Source organism: Mesoplodon mirus, assembly GCF_964341445.2.
Source record: "Mesoplodon mirus genome assembly, chromosome: 6".
Classification (NCBI taxonomy): domain Eukaryota; kingdom Metazoa; phylum Chordata; class Mammalia; order Artiodactyla; family Ziphiidae; genus Mesoplodon; species Mesoplodon mirus.
The window spans coordinates 39263673-39277351 of record NC_138982.1 but is presented as its reverse complement, the minus strand read 5'-3'; the positions used below and the strand labels follow the sequence as shown (position 1 = coordinate 39277351).

At 35.8% G+C, this 13679-nt stretch overlaps 1 protein-coding gene across 2 annotated transcripts in view; it reads right to left on the bottom strand.

Moving 5' to 3' along the window:
* Positions 1–13679, bottom strand: part of FGF12 (fibroblast growth factor 12) — a gene marked incomplete at its 5' end in the record, with an annotated part of 571869 nt that overhangs the window by 174436 nt on the left and 383754 nt on the right. For both annotated transcript variants that reach the window (XM_082625698.1, XM_082625697.1), the window contains one exon: positions 3618–3721. In XM_082625698.1, coding sequence (XP_082481824.1) covers positions 3618–3721 — 104 coding nt within the window. The remainder of the gene's footprint in view (positions 1–3617; positions 3722–13679) is intronic.

Genomic DNA, 13679 nt, shown 5'->3' with positions numbered 1-13679 from the left:
GTGCATTCTGAATTTCTAACAAGATAACTTAATTAGATTTACAAGTAGACATTATAGTGAATTTGCAGAACATAAAGTATAAGAGAAAAATTCCTTTAAATTTTCCATATAGATAACCTACAAAGGAGAGAATATTAAACTGACAGCAAACTTCTCACAGTCAACAGTACATTCCAGAAGCCAATAGAATATAATTTTCAAAGTGCTGGGGGAAATATAGGTCTACTAAGAACTGTGTAACTATCCGAACTGTAATTCAAGAGTGAAAGTGAAAGGAAGGCATTTTCACGGATACCAGAACGAAGGGAATTCACCATCTACAGACGCACACACAGAAAACTGTGGAAGATTTTGTTTAGAAGAAAAGTAAACTCAGAGGGACCGAATTTGATAAATACAAAAACAAAACCTGTGTGCACAGAAATCATTTTAAAGATTGATAAATGTAACTTTTAGTATAGAATAATAACTAATTGTGCATATTAATTTTAAAGTGTAAATAATCCAATCGGTGAGAAGGGTGGTGATGTTTACTAAGCAAGAAAACATACTAAGGCCTATCAGCTGTCTGGACGAAGGACAGAAATAAATAATATATTTTATTATTTAGCAAATTATATACATATGTATGTCTGTTAAAAAAGTCTAAATCATTAAAAGACTAGAATTATAACCTACATTTATGAACTAGCAGAAGAATAAAGATAGAATAGGAAAATGTTTCAGTAATGTGAGAAAATAAAGAAGAAGAAAATAGAAGCAAAATAAAAAGCAAACTATAAGGGTAAAAACAAATCTAGATGCATCAACAATCTCATTAAATGCTTATGGATTAAACTCAACTATTAAAATATTTTCAGAATGGATCCAGAAACTTTAGCTCTATGCTACCTAACAGTCACTTGGTCTTTACTACTCTCTCTTTTGTCTCCTGGTAAAGGGGATGGGGTGAGGGGGAATCAGAAGTAACTGGGAAATTAATTCCTAGCTTAAATGTGAATACAGACAAGGTGAATGCCACTAGATAAATGATACCATTTGAGAATTTCTCTTGGATTCTATGTTAGCTTCTTTAGGACCTCTAGGGTTTGCCTTCAGACACACACCACCAGTCTCCCTGTCCCCACCATAATTCCAGGTATGGGCCTTATTGGTGTGCTCAGCTACACTGTTTAACATCAAGTAGGAAACTTCTTTTCAAATAACTTCAAGCCTTAACATATACCAAAAGCACATCCCGAAAGCCTGTAACAGACTGTTTTTAACTCCCCACAATGTTCCTGGCCACACTGGTACTCTCTTGCTGAGACATGCCACACAGACAAGCAGCAAAACCAGTGTGATGAAGCCTTGATACCCAATTCTCTTTGAGGTCTATCTCTCCCAATATTGGCCCCCTTTAGCCCTATAACAAAATCTTCAGGCTTATGTCCCTGCTTAAAATTAAAAACCAGAATTTCATACTGTTAGTCCTATCCAGAGAGAGAGCAATTTTGAAAGTAGGGAGCCTGATGCTCAATGTCAGTGAGGCCAAGCTTATAATTAAGAAGAATTGTTCCAGTAGCCTCACAGTACCATACAGGGAAAAGAGTTGTAATTCTTGGTATGAGGCAAATTTGATTTAAGTGAAGAGGAAAGCTGAAAACAGGTTACTCAACAGGTTTTACTAAGGTGTTAGATCCTTCACAAAAAAGTACCTACTGTAAAATTCTCTAGTCAAGAATTTCTTAAAACCTCTCCTATGGGCTCCCTGTATCTTAAGCCTAGTTCTGAGCAAGAAAAAAAGAAAAAATGTATCTCTAAAAATGCTGCCACATATGAAGTTCAGTTATATCATGCTGAATACCCAGCTTTCTCTCCCAGGAACTTTGGGACTGCACTCAACAACGGGGAACCCTCCCTGCCTGCACACCCTTAACACACACACACACACAAAAAAACACACACACAAAACACACACGGGTTCCTACACAGCTGCCACCTGCTACAATACTGTTGTCAGATAATCTGTGTTTTTCTTCTTCCCAGATCTTTGGAAATGAACTCTGGTTCAGAAATCTGAGCTCTACTGTTTTTGTAGAATTACGACCAGAATTATGACTTTTTAAATAAATATAAAAATGAATAACAACCTTCTAAATATAAATATAGCCTACCTTTAGCTGTTTACTTGATGACTGATTAAATTCTTAAATCAATACTATCCTAAGATCACCTAAATATTTTAGTTTGTATTGCATTCAAAACTTTTTAAAAAAAGGTTAACCAACTGGAATTATTCAAAACAACATCTGTTAACTGTCATTTTCCTATTTTAATTCTCACATTTAAAATATAGATTCACAATAAGTGGACATTAAGAAATGTTAGAATTATGACTCATTAAAAATGAAAGCCCATTGTTTTGACCAAAAATGTATCTATCTTTAAGTATTATTTTGAGGAGACCATTGAAAAAATGTGTATGTACACATCTGATATATAAATGCATATTCAGATGTGAATATGTTCAAGAGTAAAATGGCAATTTTAAGAATTCTAATACGAATACAGCTGGCTACTAGTAAGCAAGCATAGGGTACCAGAGATTCATTTAATTGATTGTGGAAAAAGTTCTAAAAAAGCTATTCAATAATTAATTGAGAATCTAGTGGGCATAAGTGAACGTCCTGAATAACCTTGTCTTATTTAGTGAGATCATAGAAAGAAAGGTTGGAAATCTGTAACCATGATTTTCAAGAATATTTCTTCATGAACTACAAATAGGCAATTCCCTTAGGACAAAGCAGGAATTATATACATACAGAAGATTCAGTGCAGCTGCATTCTCTCAATGCATAAATTATTATCTTGAGAGTGGGACCATTAACTACTTTAAAATATGTCAGGGCTCATAATGTAGCCACTGATGCCACCTAATTTTGTTACTTTTAGATTCAAAAGAGATGTTAGACAACATGGGGTCCAACACCCTCATTTTAAAAGTTTGGAAATTAAGTCAAAGAGAGGAGGCCACTTTCCCAAAGGAATATTGTAGTTGAAATGCAAATAAAACTCAAATATCCCAGCCCCTAATCCAAAGCTCATTCCATCAATTCACATGTCTTTAAAGTGACCAGTTATCCCAGGAATCTGACAAATTAGGTACTACACAGTTCTATTAAATACAAACAAAAACACAGTCTATTCTGAGTTTTTTTTTTTTTCTCCACAACAAGCCAGAGAAGACTCCCAGACAAATTCAAGAATTTAGCTTCCTAAACCATCCTCTCTGTGATTCAAGGAGAGGTAACAGTAGAAAGGAAAAAAAAAATGTTTTACCTCTTGAATTAAACAGAAAGGTAAAATTCAAAAGATTATCCTCTAGAAGTGAAAGACAGAAAAAGAGAATTTGTATCACATGGAGAGTTGCTAGCTCCTTCTCAACAGAGTGTGATCTTTAACATTGTAAATTACAAAATCTTCATAACAATCCTGATATACTGGGTCAGAAAATATACATTGACTTCAACTTGTAATTTTCTTTCCTAAAATAACGGTTACTTCATTACTCTCCATGCCAGTTTATGTGCGTGCACACACACACACATACACACATGCACACACAAGGTACTTACTGAGCTGTAGAGATAGCCTTCACCATTCATGGCCACATAGAGGCTGGCCTTCACCCCTTGGATGGCCACCACACGCAGGCCCACAGGGATTAGATTGAAGAGGGCTAGAGGGGAAAAAAGGAAGAAAGAGGAAAGGATCAGTGAACTTTTGAATAAATCATCTTGCTTCTTAAAATGACTCTTTTTGAAGATTAAAACCTATGAATTGAAATTAGGAGAGAGAGAGGAGTTCTAAGAATGAGGAGAACTGGCTTCTTGTCTCTGCACCATGACTAATTACTATGTGACTTCAGGTAAATCACATAAACTCATCTGCAATAAAGGGATTAGATTAGAAGGACTCCACGGGCCCCACATGGATCTGAGAGTCCAGGATCTCTGCTCTGTGAAATGAACATATATTCAAACAGTATAAGATGATTTTTTCTAACAAACAAATAATTTGAACCAAAAAATTCTCAACAGAAGAAAACATATTTGGAATCATAAGTAATAATAAAATATGATCTTCATAACATATGCCACAGCTTCTTTTCCTTGTGGTCCTGAACACTGTGTTAAGCACACAAGATGAACACAAAAACACTGGCTCATCCTTCACTATGTTAGTGGCAGGAGAACATTTCTCTTCATATTTCAATTTTTACATGTAAATATAGATAGATAAATAGAGATATCAATGGTTGCTAGATAGCTTAAGCTCTAACAGACAGATTTTATATCTTGGGAAATATATATATATATATATATATATACATATATATGCATAATTATGCACAAACCATTAAAAATCAACTTCATAAATTTAATTCAATATCCTAAGATAAAATGAAAACATGCTTGTAGTCTTTAAATATTTGGGTTGGCCATCACTGAAAATATTCAACAGTCTACTTGTCTACTTGGAGAATGTACTCAAAAACCAGAAAGAAGATAATCCATTTTTCTGTCAAAGATGTATTTCTATGAATTATATATTCCTATATAGCACTATTTTATGTAACATTAATATTACAAAGTGAGCATAAGCATAAAACATTGTCCCCATCCTGAAAGAATTTATATTACATAAAGGAGGAAAGCAATCATATAACTAGGCTGTATAGATGGCAACGTGAATATGAACTAAATATTTATGACTGCGTGCATAAGAGAATAGCCTTGCAGTTCACTTTAACATCCTGACTTAGTTAGAAGTTCTTATCTATCTTTTCTACTGATAAAATTCCTCATCGTTCTGGTCATCTTCTCAGTTTTGAATATAAGATATATATATATATATATATTAACCCAGGAATTACCATTAAACAGGAATGCTATTTTTCTGGGCTTCTCTCAACGTGGGATAGTAAGCTAAACACACCCACACAGTATTTGGCTTTTAGTCACATGTTCAATTGGTAGTTGTAAAGGATCAAGCCTAAGACCACAAATTTAGTATAGCAGGATTCAATTCCTAGATATTTGACATCAGATCCGTCTCTTTGCCTCTTTGAACCTTTTCCTTCATCTGTCATGAAAGTTGAGACTAGATCTTAGCAGACACTTAAGAATTAATAACTGCCTTAAGTTGAATCTGTACTAGTTTTTGTTCCTCCCATATTCTTACCACTGTCAGGGAGAGCTAAGACATATGGAATAAACTGATACAGTGTATAATGTATATCTATAATTAAATGTAATATATGCATTCTATATATAGTCTCTATGTTACAGAAGTTCAGGGAAATGGAAGATCTGTGTTCTGAAGTGTTCAAGAAATGTCTCACACAGAAGATGAGACCCAAGTTGACACTTAAAGAAGGGACAGAAGTTGAGTAGGCGAAGATCATAAACATTATAGTAGGGCAGGAAGTAAGTGGTTCTTCAGGGTAGTGTATGTGTTTAGGAAGGGACTGGCAGATTGAAGGATTTGATTCATGTTGGGGAGGAATGGGAAAGAACACCATGTAGACAAAGTAGGGATAAATAACTGAGAGTGTGTCACTCTAGTCTTAGAGATCTAGACTTTACCAAATGGGTAACAAGAAGTGTGGCATATGTAAAGATTAAAGCAGCAGCACAGATTACAAAAAAGTGGGAGAGATTTGTAGACAAAGTAGTTTCTAAACTCACCACTCAGAAGCTACATGCCTTTGAGCAACTCATTTAACCTCTCTGCTTTAGTTTTCCTGTCTGTAAAATGGGCATAATAATCCTTACTGCACAGAGTTGACAGAAGAATCAAATGCATTATCATGTTCTTTTTTTTATAGTGTTTATTTATTTTTACTTGTTGATAGTTTTGTTTTATTTATTTTTATTTATGGCTGTGTTGGGTCTTCGTTTCTGTGCGAGGGCTTTCTCTAGTTGTGGCAAGCGGGGGCCACTCTTCATCGAGGTGCGCAGGCTTCTCACTATCGCGGCCTCTCTTGTTGCGGAGCACAGGCTCCAGACGCGCAGGCTCAGTAATTGTGGTTCACGAGCCCAGCCGCTCCGCGGCATGTGGGATCTTCCAAGACCAGGGCTCGAACCCATGTCCCCTACATTGGCAGGCAGACTCCCAACAACCGTGCCACCAGGGAAGCCCTATCGTGTTCCTGAAAGTGTTTCATAAACAGAGATGTGTTCTCTCTATATGAGTTATTTGTCATTAATATATGATTCTTCTGCTTGTCAAATAAGGTTACCAAAGGGTCTGATGTAAACCGACATACCACCTGACTAATATCTATTGATTCAGAAGATTGCTCAATACTTTTAAAATAAGACTTTACCTTTGTGCAACACAATTTTCGGTGTTGATAAATTCATCATTGTATTTGACCCTCAACCACAAACACTATGAAGAATTTAGGACAGAATGATTATCCTAATTTTTAGAAGGGTAAACAGATTCAGAGAGGTAACCCAGGTGGAAGTGCAACTGACCAAAGGTTTTCTGGCTCGCTAATGTGGTTATCTGCCCCCAAATATCCTATTTCCTCCTCCTTCCCTTTTAAGTTTAATTTCCCCTAATAGTCATTCTCACCTTCTCAAAAAGTAACAGACAATTTAGCTACATCTCTGTGCATATCCTGCAGCTAACTGTGGCTATGGACTCAGTACTGGCCAATGAAATGTAGGCAGAAAGGTCTCTGTACTCTTGAAGACCCTTTCCTTAAAGACAACTGGCCTTTGCCCTCTTCCCTACCCTTTGCCTTACTGCTGTTTGGAGGGGGATGAGTTGAGGTGGCTGGATGATCTCAGGGCAAGAAAACAAGGGCTTCCCCGTGAGTGAGTGATGGCAGGTGAGCTGGAAAGAGTGAGGTCTTCCCTGAGGACCTTGTGGAGCAACGGCACCAGTCTAGCTTCCAATTACATAGGTCTGGCTGTCATGTGAGAAAAATAAGTCCGTGTTATTTTAGTCTGTGCAACGCTGAGCCAACCTTAATCCTAACTGACAGAAATTGCTGATGAAAGCAGAGTTAACACGTAAGGTACAAACATGTTAGGTACTTATATATTGTAAATAAATGTAACCATTGGAAAATATCAAGTTCGATGATGATTCTTATGAAAAAGAGTAATGAAATCCAAAGTTGTACATAACGTCTTTCTAAATAAAGATTTCCCAGGACAAATGCTAAGAACATTCAGTCATTTAGCTAAAACAGGGGTAAAAAAAAAGCAACTATAAAACTTTTCTTATTTGAGGAAAGTGAGAAAACTACTAAAGCTAGGCAGGGACAAAAATAAGAAACCTGTGTGAAAGTTTTATAGAAACCATAAGGTGATAATGGCTTTTAGATGGTATGCTCTGGGAGATTTAGCAAGTCCATTAAAAACACAATCAGTAAACAATTTGGAATGAGAGTTTTTAGCGGTAAAAGCTAAACGCTGTTCTCTTTGGGAGGATCTGCATCTGCCTCCTAAAATCTTGAAAAATGACAAATGGCTTACCCTTATCTATTATTTATCTTCCACATAGCACACTGGCTCTAGTCCTTTGTTACGCAGTGACAATTCCTCCTGAATCTCCAGTCTTCCTCTCCATCCTCAAAGCCACTGGCCTAACTCATAGGAACTGGGCCACACCATTCTTCCAAGTCCCTTGCATCTACTCATGCCACTTCCCTGCTAACAGTTCCCTGCTTGATACCTCTAGTGAATACTCATTGTCTATAAGATAGATCCAAAGCCTTTACTCCGACCCTCAATGCCCTTTAGCACCTAGCTATAAACCACACTTCCAGTTTATCACCTGTCACTCATTCCATTCACCATAAGCAGCTTCATAGAGCTTTTTGCTATGTTCTAAGTTTCCCCCTTGATCTTAACTAGACTGGATTTATTATTCTTTTGGAAAGCCTATCTTCCTTATTTAACTGAACCATAAATCTTATCCAGATCCTTCAGAGACAGTTGTTTCTTTTTCCATAATTATTTATTTCATGGGCATATTTCTGTTATGGTATTCGGAACATGGTATTATAATTTGTTTACACATCTGTCGCCATCCTTAAGGACTCTTGAGGGTAAGTCTCTGCAATGTCTACCCCAGTTCTATGTACATATCTTATATTCAATAAATGTTACTATTTATAAGGATCATTAAAATACACATTATTTCTAGGAACATTATCTCTAGGAAAAAGTTGCTTTTTAAGATAAAAAGAAAATTAAAAACTTAAACATCTCAGCCCAATATTCAAGGTTATGTACATATAGTCACAGCATACATTTCTGCTCCATTGCACTACTCACTGTAATATATTTATTTACTGCCTCTAGTAATTTGATCTTCTTCTTCCTACCTTTTAACTTCATGTTTTTGCTTACTTCACTGCCTCTGCTTGCAATGTCACTCTCCCTGTATCTTCATGCCGAAACCCCTCCCATGCTTGAATGATACACCAAATACCAAGTGCCTTCTCTCACTTCTCAGCTCCCCTAGTCCCAGATTTACACTGTATTTATCACAATTTTTAATTTTCCTTAAAAATATTTCTTCTTTCCCAATCACAACTAGTTTATAAGCTCTCCAAGATAAGGATCACACCTCAACCACACTTGTATAACTTGGAGAAAAGGAGAAAGCTGGGGAGGAAGAAAGAAAGAGAGAGACAGAGACAGAAACAGAGAGAGAGATTAAGAGAGAGAATAAGCAGCATAGTAGTACATATTCTGCTTATATTCAGGATTCAGGATCCCAGTAAACATTGGTGAATAAAGACTACAATTATAAGCCAAATAAGAATCCAAGCATCTAATCTGACATTCAAGCGTCTTCTCAATCTTGTTCTTTCCAAAACGAGTATTTCATTCTAAATCTTACGTAAATCTGACTCATATTTAAAAATGAAATAACGGAATTGGTGCTGTTGAGGTCCGTGACAAACTCAATCACTGAACCACATGGAAAAAGTTAAGAAAAAAGGTTATAAAGGGAAATGATAGTTTATTCAACAAATGCTGTTAGGAAAACTGGATATCCACATCCAAAAGAATGAAATTGGACCCTTATTTTATATCATACTCAAAAATCAACTCAAAATGGATTGTAGATCTAAACATAAACCTGAAACTGTAAAACTCGTAGGAAAAAAAATAGAGGAAAACCTTCTTGACATTGATCTTGGGAGTGATTTCTTGGATATGACACCAGAAGCATAGGCAACACAAGCAAAAATAAACAAGTAGGACTGCATCAAACTTAAAGCTTCTGCACAACAAAGGAAACAATCAACAGCATGAAAAGGCAACCTAAAGAATAGGAGGAAATATCTGCAAACCATACATCTGATAAGGAGTTAATATCCTAAATATACAACTCAGTAGCAAAACCCACAGATAACCCAATTTAAAAGGGCAAAAAGACTTGAATAGACATTTCTCCAAAGATGATATACAAATCATGAGTAAGTACATGAAAAATGCTCAACATCACTAATCTTCAGGGAAATGCAAATCAAAACTACAATGAGATATTGCCTGATACCTGTTAGAAAGGCCACTATTAAAAAAAGATACCAAATGTTAATGAGGATGAAGATAAATTGGATACTTTGTGCACTATTGGTAGGAATGTAAAATGGTGAAGCTATTATGGAAAACAGCATGGTGGTTCCTCAAAAAATTACATATAGAACCACCATATGATCTAGCAAACCCACTCCTGACATATATCCCAAAGAACTGAAATCAGGATCTCGAGACTATATCTGTCCTCTTATGTTCACTGCAGCATTATTCACAATAGCCAAAATATGGCAACAACTTAAATGTCCATGGATGGATGGGTGGATAAAGAAAATATGGTATATACTTATAATGGAATGTTAGCATTTAAAAAGAAAAAAATCCTGTCATATGTAACAACATGGCTGAACCTGCAGGATACTTTGCTAAGTGAAAAAAGCCTGTCCCAGAAAAACAAGTACTGCATTATCCCCATTATATGAGGAAATAAAATAATCAAACTCATGAAAGCAGACAGTAGAATGGTGGTTGTCAGGAGCTAGAGGGAGGAAGAAATGGATAATTGTTGTTAAATGGGTATAAAGTTTCAGTTATTCAAGAAGAAAAAATTCTAGAGATCTGTTGTACAACATATTACCTACAGTTACTAATATTATATTGTCCACTTAAAAATTTGTTAAGAGAGTAGATCTCATGTTAAGTGTTCTTATTAAAAAACTAAAAAAGCAAAGGGGATTTCATGGGTGTATGCATATGTCCAAACTCATCAAATTGCATACATTAAACATTCAGGTATTTTTGGTATGTCAGTTATACTTCAGTAAGGCTGCTTTTTTTTTTTAAGTAATGAAGGAAATGGTAGATGAATTGCATTGATACACCCAGTTCTCCACTTCTCCCTGTATCTGTGCTTTGCCATATAAATTTGCAATTCTCTGAAAGGATATTCTGCCCTACCCCTTGATACTGGGCTGAGCTATGTGACTTGTTTTGGCCAATAGGATGTCAGCCAATGCAAGCAGAATCTTGAAAAAGAGCTCAGGTTGGCTTGTTTATGCTTTCCCCCTCTGCCACGGCATTGAGAAGAACATGTACAGACTAACCCACAGGTCCCAGGAAAAGGATGTAAGACGCCTAGAGAACAACAGAGTGGCCTCGGTAATCCATCCAACACCATTCTAGATTAATTGCTTGATAGCTGACCCCTAGATATGTAAGCCAGACAAGATCGGTAGAGTTGCTTAGCCAACCACCCCAGACACATGAGACATAAATACTTGCTGATACATGCAAATGGGGCTATGTGATTGTTGGGTACATAGCATTATTATAGTAATATATAAAATAAATAGCAAGTTATTCACTGGGGGACCTGAGTGGTGGATTTGAAATTTCCTGAAATCTTATAACAAAAAATTCTTAAATTTGATAACAATCCTCAATAGGTACCTGAAATGATTATGAGCTGTGAAGCTAAGTAAACTTTTATAAATTAAAAAAATAATAATAATAAAAGGCTAATGTTGATTACTCATGCTACAGGAAGGACTGAATTATTTTTCTACAGATAATGTATTATAAAATATGAAAAGATGTTCAAGGGTTATACAAACAAAATAATGGGAAAGAAATGTATAGACTTGTACACATCAAGTAATTAATTAAAATATTTTATTACTTCCCTGGATTTTATAATCTTTGTGATAGGTTTCATCTCTTTAATATTTAATCTTTTATGATTTATTTTCTCACTCTACTCATTTTTGTACCCAAATTTCATTTCACTGTGATATATTTATTTTATTTTTTCAAAGGGGATGCCCAAAATTGTATAAGTTTTAGGACCTACAAAACTTGTCAGTCTCAGGTTGAAATTTAAATGGAAGAAGAGAATGAAAGAAAAGTAACTAATAAGAAAGGAAAAACTGAAGAGATTATACTCCTTCGATGACTACTTTTTTTTTTTCAGGCATCATGGTAGGCATTTTGACATGTAAAATGTCATTTTAAAAATAAACTAGGGACTTCCCTGGTGGTGCAGTGGTTGGGAGTCCGCCTGCTAATGCAGGGGACATTGGTTCGATCCCTGGTCCAGGAGGATCCCACATGCCGCGGAACAACTAAGCCCGTGCACCACAACTACTGAGCCTGCACTCTAGAGCCTGTGAGCTACAACTACTGAGCCCACATGCCACAGCTACTGAAGCCCACGAGCCTAGAGCCTTTGCTCCACAACAAGAGAGGCCACCACAATGAGAAGCCTGTGCACCGCAACGAAGAGTAGCCAAGTAGCCCCCGCTCACCGCAACTAGAGAAAGCCCATGCACAGCAATGAAGACCAAACACAGCCAAAAATAAATAAATAAATAAAATTTACAAAATAAATAAATAAACTAAATTGACTAATTGGCTTTATTTCAGGATATAAAAAGCCCTAATTTGAGGGCAGTGTGGGTACAAAGTAAAAAAAGAAGGGAATGAAAAGTGCCATCCAAAACTTTGGAGTAAGTTTCCATGGCCTTAGCACAACTCTCATACAACTCCTTGTAAATATCTCTATTCAAAAGTCATTTATTCTTTCCATAAATATTTACTGAGCTCTTAGTATAGGTCACATGGCATGCTTATGCTAGGAAAACAGTGACATATTCAACAGATATGGTCCCTGAGGAATACACCTTCATCTGTAAATCTCCCTGAGGCTCCCACTACTCTGTGGGCAAGTTGATGGCACAGGAAACTTTTATTATCCTCATTGCCTAGCAATGAGGTCTTAGAAGCATCTTGGTCTTAGAAGCTACTATTCAATAATTGCCAAATAAATAAATGATTCAGCAGTGGTTTCTCTTTAAGCTTGCTTATTCATAGCTTTTCTAGATCATATTTCCATACTTAAGCATGTAAAAAAAAATCAAAGATAATATTTACCACATAGGAAATGTATTTAAATATGGAATCTAAAGGGAAAGCCAGAAAACCTGCATGATACAAAGTTTGAGAGGGAAGGAGCATAGGATGCATAGGGCTGGTGTGTGTGTGCATGTGTAGGGTGATGCAACTTTTTGAGAAAATGAAGAGGAAGGGAAGATTTTGGGGAATCTATTACAACCAAGATACTGGACATCTCATAAAATTATATAGGAATAGAAAAAAGTACTTTGTAAGAAATGCTATGTTTTATTTTTTTGGAACAACTCTGTGGGCTAGGTCATTTTCTTTTTTAATTTTTAATTTTTGGAACACCTCTGTGAGCTAGGTCCTTTTCTTTACTTTTCATTTTTATGTTGATGTACAGTATTATGTAAGCTATAGGTATACAACATAGTGATTCACAATTTTTAAAGTTTATACTCCATTTATAGTTACTACAAAATACTGGCTACATTCCTTGTATTATGCAATACTTCCCTGTAGCTGATTTATTTTATACTTAGTAGTTTTTACCTCTTAATCCCTTACCCCTATCTTGCCCCTCCCCCTTCTATCTCCCCACTAGTAACCACTAGTTTGTTCTCTATATCTGTGAGTCTGCTTCTTTTGTTGTTGTTGTTATATTCACTAGTTTATTTTTTACATTCCACACATAAGTGATATCATACAGTATTTGTCTGTCTGCTAAGTGAAATAAAAGTGCCGTGTTCTTATTCAACTTAATTTTGATCTGCCTATTATGCACACAATTTATCCCAGTGACAAAAAAGTAACAATCCAAAACATATCAGAAAGCACTTAATGTTACAACCAAAGAAGATGTAAAGAAGAAAGAGAAGAGGAAGAGAAATAGGGAGGGAGGGAGAGAAAAGTTCATTACAAATTCTCCTTTACAACAGGTAAATCCAGTATCCTCTCAAGTAACTTCTAAAGATAGATTCTTATTGTTTGTAAAAATGCACAGATATAAAAGAGTACACTTGTATTTTGAAATTCTGGGTTGAATTTGCAGAACGTGCAGAGAAAAAGACACATTTTATGACCCATTAAAAACCCAAATAAATTTATAGTGGAAGATACTGAGATAGAACAGAGATATTTGGGTTTATAATCTGTGCATTCTCAATATCAGATTGTCTTGAAAATTCATACCATTTCCCACACTTCAAAATGTTCTCAATAAAGCTGTTT